This window comes from Gallinula chloropus, assembly GCF_964237585.1.
Source record: "Gallinula chloropus genome assembly, chromosome: 4".
Lineage (NCBI taxonomy): Eukaryota > Metazoa > Chordata > Aves > Gruiformes > Rallidae > Gallinula > Gallinula chloropus.
Genome location: NC_140088.1, coordinates 11,213,240 through 11,235,963, shown reverse-complemented (window position 1 = coordinate 11,235,963; position 22,724 = coordinate 11,213,240). Strand labels below are relative to the sequence as shown.

The window sequence follows — 22,724 nt, the reverse complement described above, 5'->3', positions numbered from 1 at the left end:
CAATGAATGGAGCCATTCCTTCCTCCCCAAGCCCACGTCACAGAATCTCACAGCTGCAATAATATCAGACACGTGATTACACACAAAACCAAATGAAAGCTCTCCACACTACTAGATCATGGAATAAAAACCACACTGTTGCAGAGTGATTTGAAGATATTCTGCAATCTTTTGTTTGAACCTAAATTTCTCCTCTTAAAAATATTAAGTAATTTAAATAATGTATCTTTCAACTGAGAGGCATCTTTTATATTCAGTTTATATTTTGTTATACATCTAGAGGTAAGAAAAGACATAACAATATTTTTACTGGTACATCCTGGTCTAACCTTGCACCTGCTCTGCACATGCTTTTTACTAGCAGATCACAAAATCATAAGGTAAAATGAAAAATAAAGCTTATAACCAACTAATATGCATAAAGACAAGACAGTGGATGGATACATGAGTTGCTACATTTGTAACTGCAACACGTGGCAAACAACAGCTAATAAAGATGATAGAAGAAGAATACACAGTGTCAATGAATACCTTTGAATTTTCGTGGCCATAAAATAAATCAGTGTTAAACCCTAATATTCACTTATACATCATTTATCATTAAAATCCTGGGAGAATGATTCTGTTCTCCATTCTCAGCAAAATAAGGAAAGGGAGAACCACATGGGATAGATCAGGATAGAACGTTCCATTTGGAAGGAACCTAAAGCAATCATTTAGTCCTACAGATGTTATGACCTACAGATTGTTCTGTACAGGTTCACAGTGTTTTTCACTACAAGAATGATGAAAAACATCAAGAAATTTATATGGCTTATGCAAAACACATCTAGTCTACCCAGATGACCTATCAAGATGAACTTAATTCGTACCAAAGGCTATAGCTACTTTTCACCCTGCCTTTGCAAAAGACCACCAGCAGCAGAGACTTGATCTTCTCTGTGTTGACCGTTGCTTTTACTACTGAAAAAGAATTTTGTATAGCAAGAATTAGTTTCTCAGGGTGGGTATCTCAATGACGTCATTTAAGGACTGTATTCAATTGAGAAAGAAGTAGAGGACAGTTAAAACATTGAAATAACCATATGTCTCTAGGTCATAAATAACAAGAATTACCAGAAAGCTTTATTAGAAAAAGGATGTGGTTTTACCAATAGGTGTATATCCTCAAAATTAATAAGCACTACCACAGGACATACATAGCCCTCTAACACACTACTGGCTTAGAACACACCATTCACCCAAGTCTATTTGTATGTATGTGTTAAATTTATACCTATATCTACCTTCTGTTTTGCCCTTTTGTAAACTTTCAGTTAAGTGTTTTTAAAGCAAGATTGCCATGAGGGAATAGTAACTACTGTTGGAGAAGAAAAGAAAAAAAGAATGGTGGAATAGGTGGAGACAATGACAGAAATCAGCAATTATTTGAGTAAAGAGAAACAAAAAAGTTTGGTGCTAACATAGACCAGTTTTGAAAGTCAACCTAGGTTTATTAAGAAAAGGTGTAATTACAAGAGCAAGTGAATGCACAGTTGCATCTTTCTAGTTAAATGTGAAGATTCTGGATTTAGATCATATAAAATTTAGGTCTGTGGGGAAGATTATGTATTTATTGTGAAACTATATATTTGAAAACCATATGGTGTCCATACATATTCTCATTATATTTCTTATTCAATGGAAATCTGCAGTGCTAAATTCCATTAAGAAAACTATCAAAAAAAGTCACCAAAAAAGCAGCAACTTTAAAGATTTAATTAAGCATCAACAAAAGCTAGACAGAGGGAACAGATAACTAGCTAGCTAATCAGCTGATATAAATGTTCACGTGGAGAAAAAAGCACAGATTCCTTATGCAAACTGAGGCTGTATGGCACAAATGTTAAATATGGCTGTACTTAAACACATACATCATACATTATTATTCTTATATTTCATATTTGCAATTCTATCTGTGCATTAACTTTGAAAAATACCTTTCTACAGCTAAATTTGGAGACAGTATTGACAGCTGGATCCAAATGTATCATTTTAAAGACACACTGAAAAAGAATTTGCACCTAACTCTTGCTTTAAACTCAACTGCTCTGCACACTATGTACATATGCTTTGGCTTCCACAAATTACAATTTATTTTTACTTTGATACCAAAAGTACTGACAAATACAAAAAAAAAAAAAAAAGAAAAAATGAAATAGCTGTCTCAAAATCAGATAAAGGTGAGGAAATCTTGTTAGGCTAAAGACTCCTTTTAGACAGAGCTCAATAAATGCATTATAAATTATTATAATCTCATAAAGGTTACATAATTGCACATAATCTTAATTATATTTTTTAATATTACTATGCAATAGTAACTGTTTCAAAAGTAAAAAGAGTTTAAAAATAAAAATATTCTTTTATTAATTTTAAAATAACAAAATGTTCTTGGTGATGTTACAAAGCACTGATTTTTTCTGAGCCCTCTCATGGTGAAATTTACAAATATATATTCTTTTTTTCACATATATTGATTTATTTTTCTAATAATCAAAATAAAACTCAGATAAATGCAAAAGAAAGATTTTCTGTATTAGTAATGTAAATAGTGGCAACAATTAGAATTCTAATAAAACTTTCACAAGCTGTGTATTCAGTTATAATATGGTAATGACAAGAATTTAAGTAATTCCATTTCTGTTTGAATAAGAAATACTGAATATTACATAGGCTACAGAACATAATTACATTTATGAAATAATTGCTGTAATAAAAAAAATGGTAGTTAAGGCATTTTAGAGTTCGTGTTTTGTGACTAGACTCCTTAATAAAAATAAACCTAGCAGAAAGGTATATTAACACTAAAATATTTTTATAATAAAACATACATTAATTATTTGCATTTATATTTTCAAATTAAATTCATAAATTCAGATTTCTAAATATGACTTTAATCTATCAAATTTGTAATATTTTCTTTTTATTATCTTCAGTCACATGTGTTCCTGTTAATGTAAGGTAAGTATGAAGTACATGAAGTACAATTACTTAGAAATTGCATGCAGTAAAGACAGCCCTCAGTGTATACATATACATTGTGTACAACCAATAAGTCTACTGTAAAGGTTCACATAGAGTGTAGCATTAATTGACATAATTAAAGCAGGGATTTATATATAACAGAATGCCTCTTAAAAGGCTCAAATACAGGTGAATTATAACCTGTGAAATGTATTTAAAACAGAGCTATGGGCTGTTTTCTTCTGTTTCTAAAACAATGTAAAACTGCTTCTAGACAATATTTACACAGTTATTTTACTAAAAATTTTAAATACTGTATACTCAAGAAATATTTTGCAAAGATCTGCTTATCTTTTAATTTGGTTTCTTTTTTTTTTCTACGTCAATTATTTATACATGAGCACTGGTACGCAGAAGATCTGGAGGAACTGTATTTTGCTTCAGTACTCTTTAGCAAAGAACATCATTAATCACAGTTTAATCTATTCCATAAACCAGTTTTATTCCATATAGCAGTAACATTTTAAAAGAGCTTATACCACAACTGCATTTCCATATCTCATGGGTAGGGGCTAGCTCTTAATTTATTATCACAATTACGACAATTAATATTAAGAGAATGAAGTGGACCAAAATATTCTTACTGCATTTATGTTTTGGTTAAGTGAAGAATAAAAATAACCATAAAAAACTTAAAAGCATGGACATTATGTATTTGATTACTAAACCCATGAAAGACATTTAAAATGCAGTAGAGCTGCCAAACTGCAGGCTTTCTGAAACTTTAATGAAACAGAAACTTAAAACATACTTTTCTAATTCCATGAAATCACAAATGCCAAATTCAAATTAGTAATTTGTAATGTAGAAGTTTATTATTGCTAAATAATTGGGGGTGGGGTGGGAGGGCGAGTCCAGAAATACTCTAATCTCTAAGTGCATTTGCTAAGGTGTCATTTGATAAGCAGGAGAAAAGAGCAGGTCAAGCAGCCAGCAGTCTCTCTGTACCCCCAAATACTCTTCAAGGCTGCAAAGATTCAAAAGTAAATTTCTGGAAAGTCACAGGCCTGTGGACTCAGACCCTAGACATTTCTAAGGATGCTATGTCTATGGTCATGATCCTCCCACTGAGCCATTACTTGCAAACTATACCTCTGCATAAATTTATTACTTTCATGGAGTCTAATTTATTTTCAGAAGGAAAAAACCCCAAAACAAAACAAAGCACAAAAAACCCCAAACTCCCCAACAGTGAAAACTGGAGGCAAAAAAATAGGGTAAGATAGAGTTACATATTGTTTTGACTGCAGTGTAAAGGTATTGACTGACTATCTTAAGTTTGGGGTGCTAAGCTATTGGCAAAGATCTCAACAGATGCACTTTATCTCTGGAAGAGGAAAAACTTGCCATCTCTTATTCCCTATAGTGCAATGAGCCAATCAGCTTCTTTCTATGATTTGTACACAAAGAATACTCCATTTTTACTCAAATAAAGCAGATACCTACTTTAATAGGTGGGTTTGTCTCTCTTCTTTCTGACTGGTGAATTCTCAAAGCATGCAAAAGGCAGACAATGCATCTAGCACAGCCTGCAGAGAAGCGCAGTGCTCTGGGAAAGTGATAATGTTTCAGATTAATTATTGTATACCCAAAGCAGGATCTTCTAGGGCTAGGCCTAACCATGCCTCAACTCAACTTGCCACTGATATGTGACAAAAATACAGTATTGCCTTATGTACCTTGCAGTCTGTGCTACACTGGATCTGTTTCCACATTCTCATGCAACTATTAATCATAAAAATTCTGAACTAAGAGCTGATAAGTTAAATCCTGAATAGTTGCTAATTTAGTCTAACCTTCAGCTACTGATACAGTACACAGCAGAAAAGAAGCATTAAAATCATCTGGATTTGCATTCTGGAAATTGCTGTGACATTCTGTTTTCTCCAGGTTGCTCAAACAGCAGAGTGCACTAAGTGACTCTTAGTCTTAGTCAGAATATAGTTGGCTTTTTCACCCCATACTAATTCGGAATTAAACAGTATGTCTCCACACCTGAGTATTAAGGACTTGAAGTCAAAGATAATCTTGATTAGACCACAGAGTTACATGCTGCCAACTTTCACTCTAGCTTACATGAGATGTAACTTGAATGTAAAAATATCTAGCACTTTATATCTTAGTATTTATTTTGATTTTGTATTGAAAAAGTATGTTTAAAATGGTTGGAACAAAGAAATATAAAATTAAACACCCCTTTGCACAGGACATTTGATGACCTTAACCGTGTTTTGACACAGAGAAGACTCTGCATTCTCCAAATTTTATGGATTTAATGATCCTTTTTCATAAGCAGATAGGACCTTTTCTTAGTACAAGGACATGGACAAATGCCAAAACCTACATATCGTATCTACAAATATCTTTAAGAACAAGATCTTCAATTACAGTGCGAGATTTTTTTAACTCTTGAACAGCTTGAGTATCTGTGCAAACCAAAACCAAAATCCACACAATCCAAAAAGTAAAATATTTTAAAGTCAATAAACCTCACACAAATCACAAGTGCACACAACAGTTTAACTTTTCTCAGCATGTTCACTGAAGGAACACTGATTTAAGAATAATGAGATCAAATGCAGACTTCATTAAAGTATACCACAGTAAAATTATAGCACAGTAAAATTATAGCATCTTAGTATATTTCCAAAGCACTTCCTTTAAAAAGTTTTAAAACTAATGACAAAATTAAGAACTAAAATTGATGATAGCCTGTCTTCATAAATGTACAATAGGGGTGACCATGTAACATCTTGTTAAAAGCTGTTTTCTTTCAAGGAAAAAAAAATAATTTGTCGTTTAGTTTTATCATATTTTTTCTTCTCACACAATTAAGAAAAAAATCTAACATCTAGGCAGAGTTCAAAACAAGAGGATAAATTGATATCCATTTTAACAGAAAAGGAGAAAAATTTATTGAGAAAGTATATCTTTTCAGGGAGAGGATGAAATAGGAAGCTAACTGATCCTAATTCTTTTCAAGCATAAAATCAAAGCATGATAGACAAACAGAATCATGTTTTTACTCACAGGTCTGCAACTGGCAGATCATCCATGACAACCTATGATTGACATGCCAGTGATATTCAAAGACTTAGCAGAGAAAAGTTACATAATTCCCTATGTCTCATGAATGCTCCTGACAAGATTTCCTCTATGTTGAAGAAAGGAACAATAAACGGTGAACCTTTGAAAATGCTGTTTGGTGAGAGAGAGGAGAAGAAAGGAAACAAGTACATCAATATAAAGGAATATGAACACAAATAATTACTTACATAGTTGCCCAAAGGGGAATAAAAAGACCCCAAAACCTGACACTGGGAAGAGTCAAAATCCCAAACTGAGTTGCACATAAGATATTTTTTTAAAAAAAAAATTATTTTACAATCATTATAGTATCTGAAAAATATATTTTTAAGGAGACAATGTAAACAGAAGCATTGAGCTTAGACACCGCAAAATATTTTGGAAAAGTGGTGAAAGAATAGAGAAATATAATAGAAGTCATGTATTAACCCGAGAAAAATAAAGGAAATGTCCACAATTAGGGTCTGGAATATAGGTTAACTATGCTTAGAGTTCAGCCATGAAATGGAAGTATTTCAGCTGAAGAGAATCACGAAAGGTTATCTTGAAGTACTGAATCTTCTACTGGAGTCCTCTCATTTGAACAGGGGAATAATTCTCCCCAGCCCGTTCTAGATATGTTATTTATTATGTACTATCCACCGTGTGCCACTGGCAACTTGGAATCAAAAAAAAAAAGAACTCTGTCTTCACATTCAATTAAAACAAAAAGGTCACTTTATAGAGATATGAATTTACAATCGATAAAATTATCCACAAATATGAAATGAAGGTTTTTCTCATACTAGAAAGAGCGGTGTTTTTCTAACTAATGTAGGCACTTTCATTCAACCTTGTTACAATGCACAATATTCACTGTGAAGTCCAAACTATTACTGGGTAAGTCTGCAATAGCAATAGCAATATCTAAACAGAGAAGAACCCTGTGAGGTTGAATAACTATAGTAAAACTGAAGTTTTAAGTCCTTGATAAAACTTCACAAAAATATGCTAAGCAATTATTTGAAAAAAATTTTCTGCAGGTGGCAAAAGCATACCATAAATTTGGGGACCTTCCAATGAAAGTCAGAAAACACAGGGTCTATTTCTCCAACTCAATTTCCCTAAATATCATTATGAGGTTCTGAACACCACCGTCACACCAAAACGGATTTCCTCCTAATGCAGTTACTTGTCAATGAAAAAAAATTGTTTGATGCCATAATTAGCAGAATGTTTGTTTAATGTATTGATAATTTATGACATCTGTGGTCTTCATGTATTTATAATTTTAGAATCAGGTGTACTAAATTCTTTAGTGATGGGTACATAGAAAACATTGTCTACTAGATGAAGTCTGTTTCAAACAGCATAGCACTTTTGTGCTGTAAATTGTATATCATCATTGGGATATAAATAAAAGGAATTTATTTATCAATGTCCAATCTGGCAGGTTAAAAAAAGGACAAATTTTTACCCCACAGAGAATTACAATGGCAAATATTCTGAACAATCAAATTAAAGTAATAGCAGCTTTTTAATTCTAAGGCACCTTTTCTCAGAATGCTAAGTAACTTTACATTGACTGCTTTTAAATATATGGTACTGAGATTCGGAAAGATCAAGTGATATATCTATCCTCAGTCAACCTGTGACAGACCTAAAAAGAAAACAGATTTTTCTCAACAACACTGTAAGAAATTACATTAAAATATCAGAGGGAGAATACCTTAAATAACACATCAAACTGTCAAAGGCAAATAGATATAGTATCTCAATGGCCTACAATGGCTATCTACTATCCTGGAACCATAATTAAAACTCACTATTTGTACTTCACGATTAATGTATTTATCAAAACTTTATCGTTTTAAGTTGGATATCTGACATATTTTAAGATTCCTTGTCCTATCGGTAACAGAAGACTTAAACAAAGCTTTCTTTCCTATTTCTTCCTTTTTCCACCTCCCGCAATGAATTATCTATTGAATATATATATGAGTTCATTAACCCTTAAAAGCTGTCACTGTGCTTCACAGCCTCTATTTTCAAATTCTACATATCAGGAATGAAAAGATTATACTTCTACAAGTTATTTTACAGACAAGGATAGGACTGTTCTTTAAATTCAGAGAGAGATAGACCATCTACAACAATCATTACAATTAAGAGATAAATTAACCCTCCGATATCTAGTTATATGTGTACCATTATATCCCATTGCAAGCTATAGATTTTGCATAAAATGAAGACATAATAAAAGCTAAAGGTACAAATTCCAAAGACTGGGATCGTAACAGCCACGTGCTTGTGCTGTACCTGCTGGGTACAGGCAGTACCAAGAAATTGGCTCAGTCCCATCATGTCAAAAGGTTGAAAAGTATTATTTATTGCAGACATTGCAGCAACCAGATGATATAGATATGCTCCTAAAAAATTGTAAACTTTGAGGACAGAATGAACAAATCATACCTATCTGAACTCCAGAAAATTTATATCACACTACAGTAAATGATAAAATTAGAGCTGAAGGTGCAACAACAAAAAGGAAAAAAAATGCAAATTTCCTAGGAAAAAAATAATTCATTTAACAAAGCAAAAATAAAGGAAGATTTATATAGTAAGTTACTGACACAAACTTTGTGATGACAAATCCTATTGCATTACTGAGCTTAAGTCTATCTAAATTTTAAGGGAAGGGGAAAGGACTCCTACCCAATCACTTCTGACTCCTTGGTAAGTGGGAATGTGTTGCTTGGCCTTTTATTCTCTAATAGCCAGTAGCAAAGGTCAGGAGCAGTATCAATCTCATAGAAAAAGGGAAGACTAGAGAAGGAAACGTACAAGGGTTTGCAACTCCATTTATAGGTGTACATCAAATAAACAAAAGAGAAATACAAAGCTTAGGTTTATATCACTCCTGTTTCTCCCTCTATAAAATAATAGTAACATCAGTAAAGCAGGCAGATAAGAAAAAAATATCTTGTAAACAAAAGAATAAATGTAAACAGTTAATTATAGAAATACTTGTCTGAGGCCACTGTTTAAAAAAGAATTACAACTTGTACCTTTACAAGGTACCGCAGAGGAAAAGCAAACGTTTCATATAACGTTCATCATGTTACCACTTTTGAGATGAAGCTTTTGCTTAAAGATTACTATGGAAAAGTAAAATTGATTTCCTCCTCCTGATAAATAAAAGTAAAGCTATATTCTGCCAGCTCAAGGGACATCAGCAGAAGTTTCACCACTGTAGCTATATGTCATATGAGTGTTCCGTTATAAACAAGGCTGACAGATCTTGAGGGGGTAACACAAAAACTCTCAGTCTAAAAGTACAGAAAGATTGAGTTCTTTTCAGTGACAGGCAGACAAGATGGGAAAAAACCCCACTATTTGAAATGTCCCTAATTCTGTTGGCTTTTTGGTTCTTCCTGGGAAGTTTGCAGTATATGAATTTTTAATGTGAACAAAGGCCCTACTGCAAAAATAAACAAGACTGTTACAACAATAGTATTGACAGATGTATACCTTCCTGGAACAAAGAACTAAAGAAAAAAACCCCACAACATTTCCAATGCAGAGGCTTCTGTTGCATCTGTGGTAATCCAGTGTAACCCAACACATGGCAGTTCTGAAGGAACTGTTTTCTTCCACTACACAAAACATTTTAAAGACTATCATCTTTTTGAGAATCATAAAACAAGTAGTTTTGTGAATACTAGATTTTTCAAAAAAAACCAACTCAGCAAAAGCCAAAGCTGCCATACAAAGGGGTTATGATCTCATCTGAATGGAGGCAAAGCAAGTCATTAAAAGGAAGACATAATGCAAGTCTGATTAAATGCCCAGCTTCCTCTGAGCTCTATTGGCAGCACTGTTTTCCTCTTGCAGTAAAAAGTATGCCTAGATACTGTTCTGCCCACCATGCAAGCTCTGTCAGGAGCTAAACTCATACAACTGACATGCTCATAAAGTGGGAAAGATCACATCAGGTATGCTCATCAACAGACATATTCAACAGTCCTCTAATTGTAGTAACTTATGGGGCGTCCTCCAACCCAGTTTAAAAATCTCACACTCACAGTAACCTAGCATTAAGTATTGCTTAAACCTTGCTTAATCACCTTAGTAAGCTTTAATATAAAATACTGTCTTGTCACAAGAATAATATTATAGAAAATTGAATGATCTTAAGCTTGATATGCTTATATCCACAAAACGGGGCGAGATGTGAATTTATCTTACATTTAAACAGTAAATTTCCTGACTTCAGTTAAATAAGCTCTTTCATGTTATCCTAATATGACATCTTGTCACAAAACCCATACCTGAATGTTTATTTTCTACCGAGAATCATCTTACACAGCCGTATATCAAATCAAACATTTGTTGTTGTTCTCTATTACTCTCCTATTGGGCACTTACATGACTACCGACAGGTTTGAGATTACTGTGTTGGAACCTATTTTCCTGTGACAGCCGCAGTGCAGATACTTGTCGATACACTGATGCTGAATGCTAATCAGTACTACAGTCTGGGAACAATTGCCAGCTACGTCACTTATCACTAGAATGAACAGAAAGGCCTTAATTGCCTTATCATGTGCTTTGTGCTTCCTGCTGGAATGGCTAGAAAGTACTAGGAAATACTAGGACCAATAAAATAATCCTAAACCAGTAGGAAAGATAAAAGCAGTTCTAAAAGTCAATAAGGAACTCGTTACTATTCTTCATATGTACAACTTTAATTCTATTCATAAGAGATTTTGATTGTTTTCATGAAGACTGAATTGAACGTGAGCTATAAAAAAAGCATTGAGAGATATAATGTGGCATATAAACAGGGCACAAAGTATACATTTCCCTTTGTTTGGATATTTAGCTGTATCACTGAAAAATATCAGAAAAACTTTCTGTAAAAATAGATATTTTTAGCAATTAAAAAGTCATTTAAAGTTTATACGCACACTTTAATTTTGATAATTCAAAATTCACTGAACAGATGCAAAATAGGTACTTCTAATGCTAATTAAACAGCATGCTCAAATAGTATTTCCTGTAAATAAAAGCATCTCTTCCTTTTTATCTAAATAATGATCATCAGGGTATAGTCAGAATTTTTAAAAAAAACCCCAAAAGTGGGAAGACAACAGAAAAGAAAAATAATTACATTTTAAAAAATATCAGTGCTCTCCACATTCCCAAATCCTTCTAATTAAAAACCACAAAATACTAAAACTAGGAGAGAGAATAAGGGCTGAACAAAGTGTTCATAAAATACCCCTAGTTGATGTCTTTTAGTGATGATGAAGCCAAATAACTGTTGCTGGAATGCAAGGAGGCTGATGAAGTCTTTTGAATTGAAGGGAGGGATACTGCAATTTGTACTTGTCTTAGTTCTTCTGTATGTACAACTTTTCTCAAATGTCATTACTCTCTATATTCGATGTCCCTTTCAATGGTCAAGCGTTGATCAGAAATGTGATATATTGCTTTAACATGCCTGTGTCCTGTTGTATGTTAAATTGGTTTTATTCATACAGCCAGCAAGTTCTAAGTGGGTCACAAATATCAGAGGATCACTAATTAGTAACATTGTTAACTTCCAGGGGAAAATTAGTTTGTTGTGAAGAAAACTTTTTCAGGTATTTGGTCTAATTTGTGCAAGATCTGATAGAAACATTCAGCTAACTTAAAAAAAAAAACACCCAACATTATGTGATAAAGACTATTAGCACATTCTGAATACTTACATTATTTAAACACAAAGTATAGCAAGTTTAACAGTACATTAAAAAACCCTAAGATATTTATTAAGTATGAGTCAGTTCTAAAAAGCACAGTATGAAGAAACTAACAGTTTTCACAGGGAAGGCAAAATGATACACAGTGTTAGGATTTGTGGACATCATGAACTGGACAGGGTTTTCTTTCCAGTTAAAAGAGAAATAAAGAGAATAATTTAAATATTGCTAAAAGCACAATTTATATATTTTGAAATAAGACAAGACTTAAACTTACTTAGATGTGTTTAGTGTATTTTTAGAGATACTTATTTTTACTTCATTTTTAATCAATACATTTTTATTTCAGATCTTTTATTACATACACTATTTAAATAATGCCCCTATGTTATTGTCCACAAATACATTTCAAATTTCTTAAAGTAAATAAATAAATGAAGAAGTCTGTTTGCCATTCCTAGGTTGATATCCAACTAATTAAACATGTTTTTAGGGTAATTCCATTATGATTTATAAACAAACCAGGAAATAAATACGTGTGTGCATATATACATAAACATACATATTTCAAGAGTTACTCTGTCTACAAACACACCAGCATGTATCTTTGCTATTAATTAAATGAAAATTTTAAAAGATTGCTTTACAAGATAATTTGTTTTCATCAGATTTAAAAAACACAACAAAAAAAATTAAAAGAAAAATGTTTTCCAATCAATTTACCAATTTCTAACAAAAGTTAGATATCTATGGTTATGGGTGTATATATGTGAATGAACGAATAAATCCTTAACCCACCATATCTTTTTCTCCAGTTTGCAAGCTGTCACCCGTGAAAAGTATGGTGTAGATGGTAGGATGATACTGTACCTGATTGGCTCTGGAGGTGGTCATGGGATCAGATGGAGAGGACTTGGTGGTAGTTGGGGAAGATGGCAATGTCTGGGAACAAAGCAGTTCAGGAGCAAATCAACCTTTACAAGCCTTAGACTTAACAGTTAAAAAAATAAATAAACCAAAAGTAACATAACTAGAAAATTAAAATAAATAAAAAATGCCTAAGACAAAAATCTTTCTCCTACTCATTGGAACTTAATGGAATTTAAAGTCAATCAGATAAATAATGCATGTAAATATGCATGCTTATGCATGTAAAAACAAATTCATGACTTGAAATCAAGATGGTGAACTCACATAAATACTCAAAAATATGCTGACTACATGAGGAATATATTCTTTCCTCTCTCCTCCTCTTGGGGAAAATGAAGACTATAGTAAACACAAATTCCAGCAAGTTCAATGAGCACACTAGAAACAGTTATCAGTCTACAAACAAACAGGGCCAATGTCTGAAGGAAGTTAGAGACATTTACTGTGGCACCTTAGAACGCACCATTCTATCGCACGGACTGTAGCCAGCAAACTGTGTTCCATATCTTACAACAATTACACTGAAGCTACTTTTTTAGCAATATACTAACTGCTAAAATATCCATTTATCTTTTCAATCAAAAGAAAGGTGACAAAATGTAAACATCAATCTCATGATGGATGAACATGCAACTAATACCTTCTTAACAAATTACTATAATATATTTATGATTAGCGTTAAAAAGATTCATTTAGCTGAGCAAAAGTTAATAACGTATCATCAGGCCTGTGTTCAAAATAAACACAAAAAAGAATTAAGAGTCATATTTATTGATCACGTTCTCTAAATAATATACATGCGCTTAACATTAATTCTTGAACATATAAAAAAAGCACTGCTCTGTTTAAAATTTTTATATATACATTTCTCTTTTTAAAAGTATTAGATCCTGACAGAATAACTCTTCTTTTTATAAATGTAATGAAAATGTAAAGTTCCAATTTTCAAGACATAACATACAATACTTATTGAAATAGTACTTTTTGACATTTCTGTAATATATGTAAATATTACAAAATATCCAAAATTACACTACTTTTACTTTAGTAAATAAAATATCAAAATGCTATGCAATGCAATTATCATATGGTCATATAATTACTAACCAAATCTATTTAGAAATAAATGAGCATAACTTCACACTTTCAGCAGTTCTGTTACTTACAATCATTGACAGTCCCTCATAAAATAGGTATACATACTTTTGCACTAAAACTCTTAATGCATATGAGAAAGCTGGGACACTGTGAATGCATAAAGTTGTGTATTAGCAAAATATGGGCTTGTACATATGCACACACAAATATTTTAGCTGTATGTTAAGCAATATGAATATTTTTGTTTTCCATAGTTTTTACATAAACAAGCAGCTGACACAGGAAGAAAATATTTTATGTTGTGTTTCCAACTTGAAACAATTATGAAACAATAAACCCCAAAAATATAGTATATACAGCAGAAGCATGAACTAGGACCCTTTCAAGAGGCGTGAAAAATACTACTATATATAGGGTATTATAAAAAAGGCCATGTAGCTTGACAAAATGTTATTGGTCAGCAGATGCTCTACCTTGTGAAAAAATCAAGACAATTAGAGAGGATTCTCCCATGTCTTTCTGTACAGAACATGTGTTCGTTCATGAGGGGCTAGAATTATTTAGAAAAAGAAATTCCACAATAGTACAGGGCCAACCATATTCAATTATAGAAATAGACTTTTGATTGTAGTGGGATGATGCAGTATCTCTCCTACTGAAGTCCGAAATTGTAATGAACTCTTTTTCATTATTTAAAACAAACTCATGGGGGGAAAAAAAAAATCCCACAAACCAAACAAAACCTCAAACCAGAATGTAACTTATCTCAATAGATTTTCTTTATTATAGCAGTATATTAAACTCTCATTTCAAACAAACAAAAAAAAACAATCAACAAAAAAAAATTCTACAGCAAAATTAAAATATTTCAGACATCTGATGGTTTGTGTGATCAACACCACTGCTAACTAGGGCATACGTACTATATAGTTTTAGTATACTAGACTACTTGGTAAAAGGAAAAATAATTTGTTCTTCTTCACAGGTGGTACTAAATCTAAATACTGGGTTTATAAGAAAATATGTAGAATACTTCAGAACTAAATAATGACCTAATCACTGATACCACAAATCATTGAAGAAACTAGAAGCAACTCAGTTTTCAATGAATATAAATCTTCCTATAGCAGAGAAATGTGTAGATGTAATAAAAAAGTCAGGTGACTGTTGAACTATAAAATCTATTAAGTAGAAGCATTTCCATTTTAGCAAAAGCTTGTTCAAAATACAGCGGGAAAAAGAGATAAAAACATTTAAAAGCAAAACAACTGTATTAACAACCAAGAATATGAGCATACCCATTTTTTCCCCAAATATACATGCCAATGACTAAATACTGAAAATAGCAACAAGGCATTTTGTTTTGTGGTTTTGGTCTTTTTTCTTTGTCTATTAGGTTGTTTGTGTCTGACACTTAATCTCTCTTACTTTGATGATGGGACTGGCTTTATCTTTACATATATATATACATACATATGAAAAAGTATATTTATATATTGAAAACCCCTCTATTCAGCATTTGGTAAAAATTCATGCCTTTCCATGCTTCTGTATAACTCTGAAGATCCATTTATTACACCTGTTTAATTCTTTGATTTTAAAGTAATATAAATTTCTCAAAAATAATAAAAAAGAAACACAAGGATTTTGATTTTGTATTGAATTTCCATTGACTGGTAATGTATTGATACACCCTCAATTTCTTTGCAAGAACTTTTAGGCAAAATTACTTCTTAAACAAAGTTGGACAGAGCTCAATAATCCTGATTTATTAAGCAGCATAGAGAATATTTTTAAAAATTTGGCAAGTGTTTTGCATTAGGCAAGCACTTGAATTGAGTAGTTAATAGGCTTCTGGAAGTGATATGTATAAAGTGATTAGAAATCATAAGATGAATTAACATTACACAGTTTCAATTTTTGAGACTGAATCATGAATACTATAACTGAAGCTTTCCTGTTGACTGCTGGCAAGATTAATGATAAAAAGCCAGTCAGAATTTCTACCACACACCACTCCTAAGACTCATGTGGCTTTTCTTGGCTGTATCTTGACTAGTATAGGTCAAGCCATGGTGAAATTTGTCGTCTTTGTTTTCTCAAATACTATTCCCTTTCCTACTCACTATGAGACAATGAATGGAAGAATAACGGACCTTAGTTTTAGAAATAAAATTCTTTTTGAGCCATATTTGTGTTGTAGTATTTTCTAAAATTCCATTAAAACACTTCTTCCTTGTGTTGCTCACAACAGGTTATATTGTGGGAGACTGCTCTCAGGCTGCACAACATAGTAAAGGGAGCAGAAAGATGGTCAAAGAATAATACTTCCATGCTTCATATTTTTGAGTAACAGACTGAAGATATAGCTATATCACAGCAGTACAAAATACATATACTCTGTGTGCACAATATTCTGAAAGGTCTCTGAGCCCACTTTCAATGACTTCATGAATTGACTAAATACACAAATGACAGAAGTCAGACAATTATATACACACACACACTAAAAAAAGTCAATTTTTACACCCTAAGTAATAAATATTGTACTGAGACAGTTAATTCTCAGTACTTTAGTTTGTTTATATACAGAAGAGTAGAAAGAAAAGGCAGAAAATTAAATACCATTTGAAAACAAGGTTAGAGACTTGAAAGCATATAAAGAATATAATTTACATGTGAAAATGAAACTGAATTTAGAGCTTATCAATTCCTACTTTTTCACTACATGGCTTGAAAAACAAAGGAAATCTTGGTAATGATATTACATTAAATTACAATTAATACTAAGCTCATACTAAGTTTCAGACTTGCGTATATTAATTTTGGTGCTTTTAAATCAGTGAATTTCATGTGACGACAAAACTACTTTGCTTAAGCCAATATTTTAATACACTTTAAGAAAAGTTGATTTTTTTTTTGAATTGTATTAAATATTTTAATACCTTCTGCCGCTCTAATGAGAAACAGAGAGCACTGCAAGGCCCCATTTCATTGAATACCATAAAAGATTGATACTTTTAACAGTATCAGGGATAAGACTTTCTAAACAGACCACTTGCTTTACTAAACATATCAAGTCTTCCTTTCATCTGCTGTGAACCCCTTTCATCTCCAACTTTGGGAAATGGTTCTCAATCATACAGCAATGACTATATAAACACAAAACACATTTCAAAAGTAAAATTTGGAAAAATAAATAATTAAGTAATAGTAATTTATTTACAATCCATATTATGAAAACCCTAATTTTGATGACCTCAGGTATCTAATTGTACTTGGTAAGTTTTCAGATCTGTAAAGAACAAATAAAATACATTCTGATGATATTTCATCCTCTTTGCATTTGGTTTTGCTTTTGTGAAGAAGAATACACAGAACATAGGGCAAGACAAAAATACTACAAAAGCTAGTATATACAGATGGAACACTTACATATAAATGCTTAATAAAAGTAATTTATTGGCATTTATGAACTCTTGGGGACTTGTCTTTGAAAAAGGAGAAAAATGTGCTCAGTATGATATAAAAGAAAGATTATCTCTTAAGTCATTTCTTAAGGAAGGAAGGACTTGGTATTGGTGGACGAAAAACGGAACATGAGCTGGAAATCTGCACTCAGAGCCCAGAAATCCAGTGGTATCCTGGGCTGCATCAAAAGAAGTGTGACCAGCAGGTCGAGAGGCGATTCTTCCCCTCTACTCTGCTCCAATGAGACTCCACATGGAGAGTAGCATCCAGCTCTGGGGTCTTCAGTACAAGACAGATGTGGACCTGTTCAAGTAGGTCCAAAGGAGGGCCATGAAGATGATCAGAGGGCTGGAACACCTCTCTTATGAGGACAGGCGGACAGAATTGGGGTTGATCCGCTTGAAGAGAAGGCTCCGAGGAGACCTTATAGCAGCCTTCCAGTACCTGAAAGGGGGCCTACAGGAAAGATGGGGACAGGCTCTTTATCAGGGAGCACAGTGATAGGATGGGGGTAACAGTTTTAGACTGAAAGAAGGTAGATTTATATTAGATATTAGGAAGAAATTCTTTACTCTGAGCATGATGAGACACTGGAACAGATTGCCCAGAGATACCGTGGGTGCCCCCTATATAGAAGTGTCCAAGGCCAGGTTGGATGGGGCTTTGGGCAACCTAGTCTAGTGAAGGGTGTCTTTGCCCATGGCAAAGGGGTTAAACTAGGTCACTTTCATCCTAAAACATTCAGTGATGTCTACCATCTTTATAGTCTGAAGAACTCAAAGTTTTCAGATCTGAATTCCTATTGTCAAGTTATATTTAAGCACTTCAAAGTAAAACTTCATTTAAGATTTATCATAGAATCATAGAATGGTTTGTTTTGGAAGGGGTCTTAGAGATCATCTTGTTCCAACCCCCATGATACAGGCAAGTACACTTCCTACAAGACCAGGATGGTCAAAGCTCCATCCAGCCTGGCCTTGAACTTTTCCTTTTTGTTTGTCACCATTTCTGAAGTAAAAGTAGCAATTTGCACTAGAAGAACGTGAATTTACAAATCTGAGTTCAGACACTGAGTTTTCTAGATTTCGAATACAATGTCTGGGACTATGCTTAATGACCATAAGTTAAAGACTCATGAGAGATTATCTACTGGAAAAAGCTGAAATGAAAGTAGCTTCAATAAAAACATGAATTATGAATTCTATATGTGAAAGTTTTACTCTAGATTTTCAAGGAAGATTTCTAAAACCTTGTCCATGTTTTGATAGGTAAACATTTCATGGAATCAAAGAATGATTTGGGCTGGAAGGGGCCTTAGAAGGCACACATCTTTCCTTCTATATAATGCACATTTGTCTAATTGCCATCTCTGATTCCCTGTGCTTCCTGGACAGGATGCTACATCACCTGCTACCTGTAAAACAACTGAAAGCTGGAAGGAAAATTTAACAAAGCACCTGAAATAGTTTCTGAAGGATATAATGTGATAAGACCACATTATGGAGTCTATTCCATTGTTCATAGGAACTTCTATTAATTTAAACTTTTGTATGCTAATTACAAAGCTGAAACAGCTGAGGCTTCTGATCACATTTTGAAGACTATTCTGTTCCCCTGGGTTACGATATGGTATGAAAAAGCTGGTGTGACAATTCAACTAATAAAGAGAGAAAAGGTAGGTTAGGTGTTCATAGCAGTTTCTAGGAAGTAAACAGGCACAGAGGTCAGTTGGCTATAGCCAAATGATATCTAGAAACAGCAGATAGCTGACATCTATGAAGAGATTGACTATGTTACATAGAAATAAAAGATGCAAATATCTGTCAAGTATTTATCAGACCTGCTTGGAGGAGAGAACTACCTGGTATCTACTAGTAAATCCACAGGATTCAATGTGGAAAAATGCAGTAGAGAAGGCTCAAAAGGAACCACAGACTTCTTTGCAAATCTTCTGAAGCTGAAAAAAGCTGAAGTTAGAGAGACTAGAATGTTTGAATAGTGACTTCTATTAGTGAGGAGAAATCCGGGCCAGACAGCCTCCATGCACGACCATGCCTTTCCTGAAGACAGAAAGTGATGAAACTCAAGCAGTCAGCAAAGGGTTTGCCTACAGTCATACTTTATTGAAACTGTAGCAAGAAGATATGTCCTTAGCTCACTTCTCTGGGGCAAGTGTCAGTAAAGCAGCCCAGGACAAAGAAATCACAATAGAGAAATGACAGCTGCACACCCATACAGACATAGGTGGCATGCATGGCTTCAACTGCAGATATCTTCATTCACAGGGAGAAAAGTATCTTTGCTTTTTGGTAGAAGCAGCTAGAAAACAGAAATATCTTCAAAGTTCCTAATGAAAGCAAAATTTATTATTTAAAATCAATCTCAATCTCAAATCATGTCTACTTTCTTCAATCTGCAACATAATACATTCAGTGTCAAAGTTCTTGGGTAGTACTCTATAAAAGTCTGTGTAAAAGAAGAAATTGTAATCCACAAGGCTTATTTTTTGCCAAGTTCAAGATTACTTGTATTATTCATTATCCTAATAATTTTAATAAAATTGTGACCTGTCTGCTATTAAAAAAAAAAAAATCAACACTGGAGTTCTAGATCATGATTACCTGATACAAAATATTATCTTTTACTTCCTAAAATAAAGGTATTTTATCTTTTATTAAGTTACAGGATATTCTGTCATTGGATGACACATTACTTCAGTGCAAGCTTAAATTACTAAACTAATACTTTCTTAGTAAAAATAATGGATTTTAGATTTATTGAGTTAATGTTTATAACGTATGATTTTATCTGAAAAAATGTTACTTCATTAGAAGAAAACAATTAATTGCGGTTAAAACTGGTCAACATATGCGTATGCATATCTCCAAATATTTGCAGTCATATCATTATGCACCCACATATATATGGGTAATATATTGAAATTTTAAGATGTAGAGCCAGTCACTAAATAACAGTCTTGCAAGTTATACAATGTATTTAGGCTGTGTCTTAATTTCACTGGCAGTGGGTCTGTTCACTAATCCATCTGCCCAGAATTTAACATTCCAAACATGGAATTGCATCTAAAAACCACCAAACAACAAACTCCAAAACAAACTAAATAACACCCCCTACCCCTGCCCCCCTAAAAAAATAAAAAAAAAATTAAAAAAAAATCCCCAAACAAAAAACCAATAAGAAATTGGAAAAAAACCCACACCTCAAAATCTTTACAAAACAGTTTTCTGGACAAGTATTGTGGACAGGCTGTATCAAGCTTCAGTTATAAAACAGGAAGTATTTAAACAGGTCAATAAACAGCTCTGTAATCTATTTTTTCAGGAGCATACTGACTTACCTAAAAATTAGCTTCATTTCATTGCAAAGGGGAAAACACTTTTTGTAATAAAGAACACTCATTTCTCATTGGGTTAAGAATACTGACATAAATCTAAAATTTTACAAGTAGAAAACCATTTAAAGTACAGATTTCATGTCTAATCCTATAAAATTGGGGTTTTTCTTTTTTGCATTATGAATTAACTAGAGTATTTTTTTAGGTAAAAGCATTGCATATACAGAAAAAATTATATAGTAGTAAATATTAGAAATCATATACAATATCTTATGCACAGTTTCATCACTCTGAAGCAGTCCGATCATTCCAAACTCATCCTGTTCAAACACATATTCATATAAGCATTCTGTATAGGTCAGTATATACAAAGTAAAGTAATTGTATGCAGTTACCAAATTACTTTATAGGACACTGACTCTTGCTAGTGTAGAAGAATGAAACAATCTTTTCCCTTATAGGACAGGTGAGAAACTAAAATCTATCCTATCTAGAATAGAGATACAAGACAATTTTATTAATGTGTACTACTTTTTTTTTCTTATCCAATACAATGGAAAATAACTTTGCTTCCTGTATGACACATATTTCACATCCTCCTTACAGGACAATTTCTTAAAAAATTAATATTTCTTTTCTGGAAAATGTAAGTGGCTAAGTAACATTAGACCAATAACACCACACAAAAATATTTTGAATTACCCATAGGCTTTGAAAGATGTCGGTGTAAAACTGGCAAAATGATGCCAAAAATAGCATAAAATGAAATTATAGAAAACATCCCAAGTAAATTATATTTTCAAGTTCTTACAGGTAAGATTTAAAAATATCTAATATAGGGTATAAAACCAGTATTGTTTTTATTTTATATACACAGAAGTAGAAAACATTCAGCTAATCTATGATTTTTAGTAACACTAAATATTTACAAAGAGGTTCATTGTTTAAGGCTAAAATTCAGCAAGCTTTATCTAAAGCTAGAAGTGTTTCTCACAGGCTAAATAAAAGTTTGAGAGAGAAACACATTAGGTTGTGGCACTGAAACTTATAAAACTGTCTAAAAGAACTGCTGAGAAACACAGAGCACGTAGTTATAAGAAAAAAGAGGACCAGCAAATTACTAAAGGCTAAAATAGTATTTTCTTAAAGAACTTGTTATGGTGAGCCTGTGCAGCCTTTAAGTTTTAAGACTTCTAAGGAGCTGCTGTGACTCTCTATTCCCAACCAAAAACTCACTTGTTTGATGCGGTCTGGATTAACGGTGGTCTGAGGCTGTAGAATGCTGACAGGCTCTGTCTTGGCCACATTCTGAGGCATTTCTCGAATCTTCTCTGCAATGAAGCCATGAACTGCATTTAGTGCTTCAACTGTTCCCTGGATCAGACACACCCGCTCCGTAGTACCTGCAAATAACAAACATTGATGTGAATAAAACGGATACTTCAAGATCCCACAAACTGCTTCAATTATGGCATAAAGGTAGCACTCAAATCAACCTTGCAAAACCAATTAGCAATACATGCATAAACATACAAATAAAAGGAGAGATTTCCAAAAGGTAACATACTGATGACTTGAAGATATAAGAACCACCTATTTGGGTAGATCCTACAAATTCATAACTTTCCAAGACAATCCAGATAATGTGTTAGAAAAGAAAAGCCAAACAAAACAAACCAAAGTAAAACCAAAAAGAACAACAAAACCACCAATACCAGGTTGTTTTGGTAACATTAGCTAATACGATGAGTGTGTGCAGAATAGAAATCTTATAAATTATTCTGCCTTAGCTCTAAATTATTCTGAAATATTGTGAAACTTTTACGTAACCCAGGATTGAACATAATAGCCAATGTTAGAGACACTTGAAATAAGTTTTGGTAATGAACACTTGAACTGCCGATGCATTCATTTAGTGTAGATGTTATTAAATAATTTCTTCAAACTGTTGCTATAGCAAGAACTTTCAAGACCACCTGATCTCATACTTGAGA

The 22,724-nt window shown here is 33.0% G+C and overlaps 1 protein-coding gene across 3 annotated transcripts in view; it reads right to left on the bottom strand.

The window, feature by feature from the left end:
• The window catches only part of NOVA1 (NOVA alternative splicing regulator 1), a gene marked incomplete at both ends in the record, with an annotated part of 139,925 nt that overhangs the window by 13,476 nt on the left and 103,725 nt on the right, over positions 1–22,724 (bottom strand). The window contains 2 exons of one of the 3 annotated variants that reach the window (XM_084262693.1): positions 12,675–12,818; positions 21,967–22,133. In XM_084262693.1, coding sequence (XP_084118819.1) covers positions 12,675–12,818; positions 21,967–22,133 — 311 coding nt within the window. The remainder of the gene's footprint in view (positions 1–12,674; positions 12,819–21,966; positions 22,134–22,724) is intronic. The other 2 variants (XM_084262694.1, XM_084262695.1) reach the window with 2 other exon arrangements.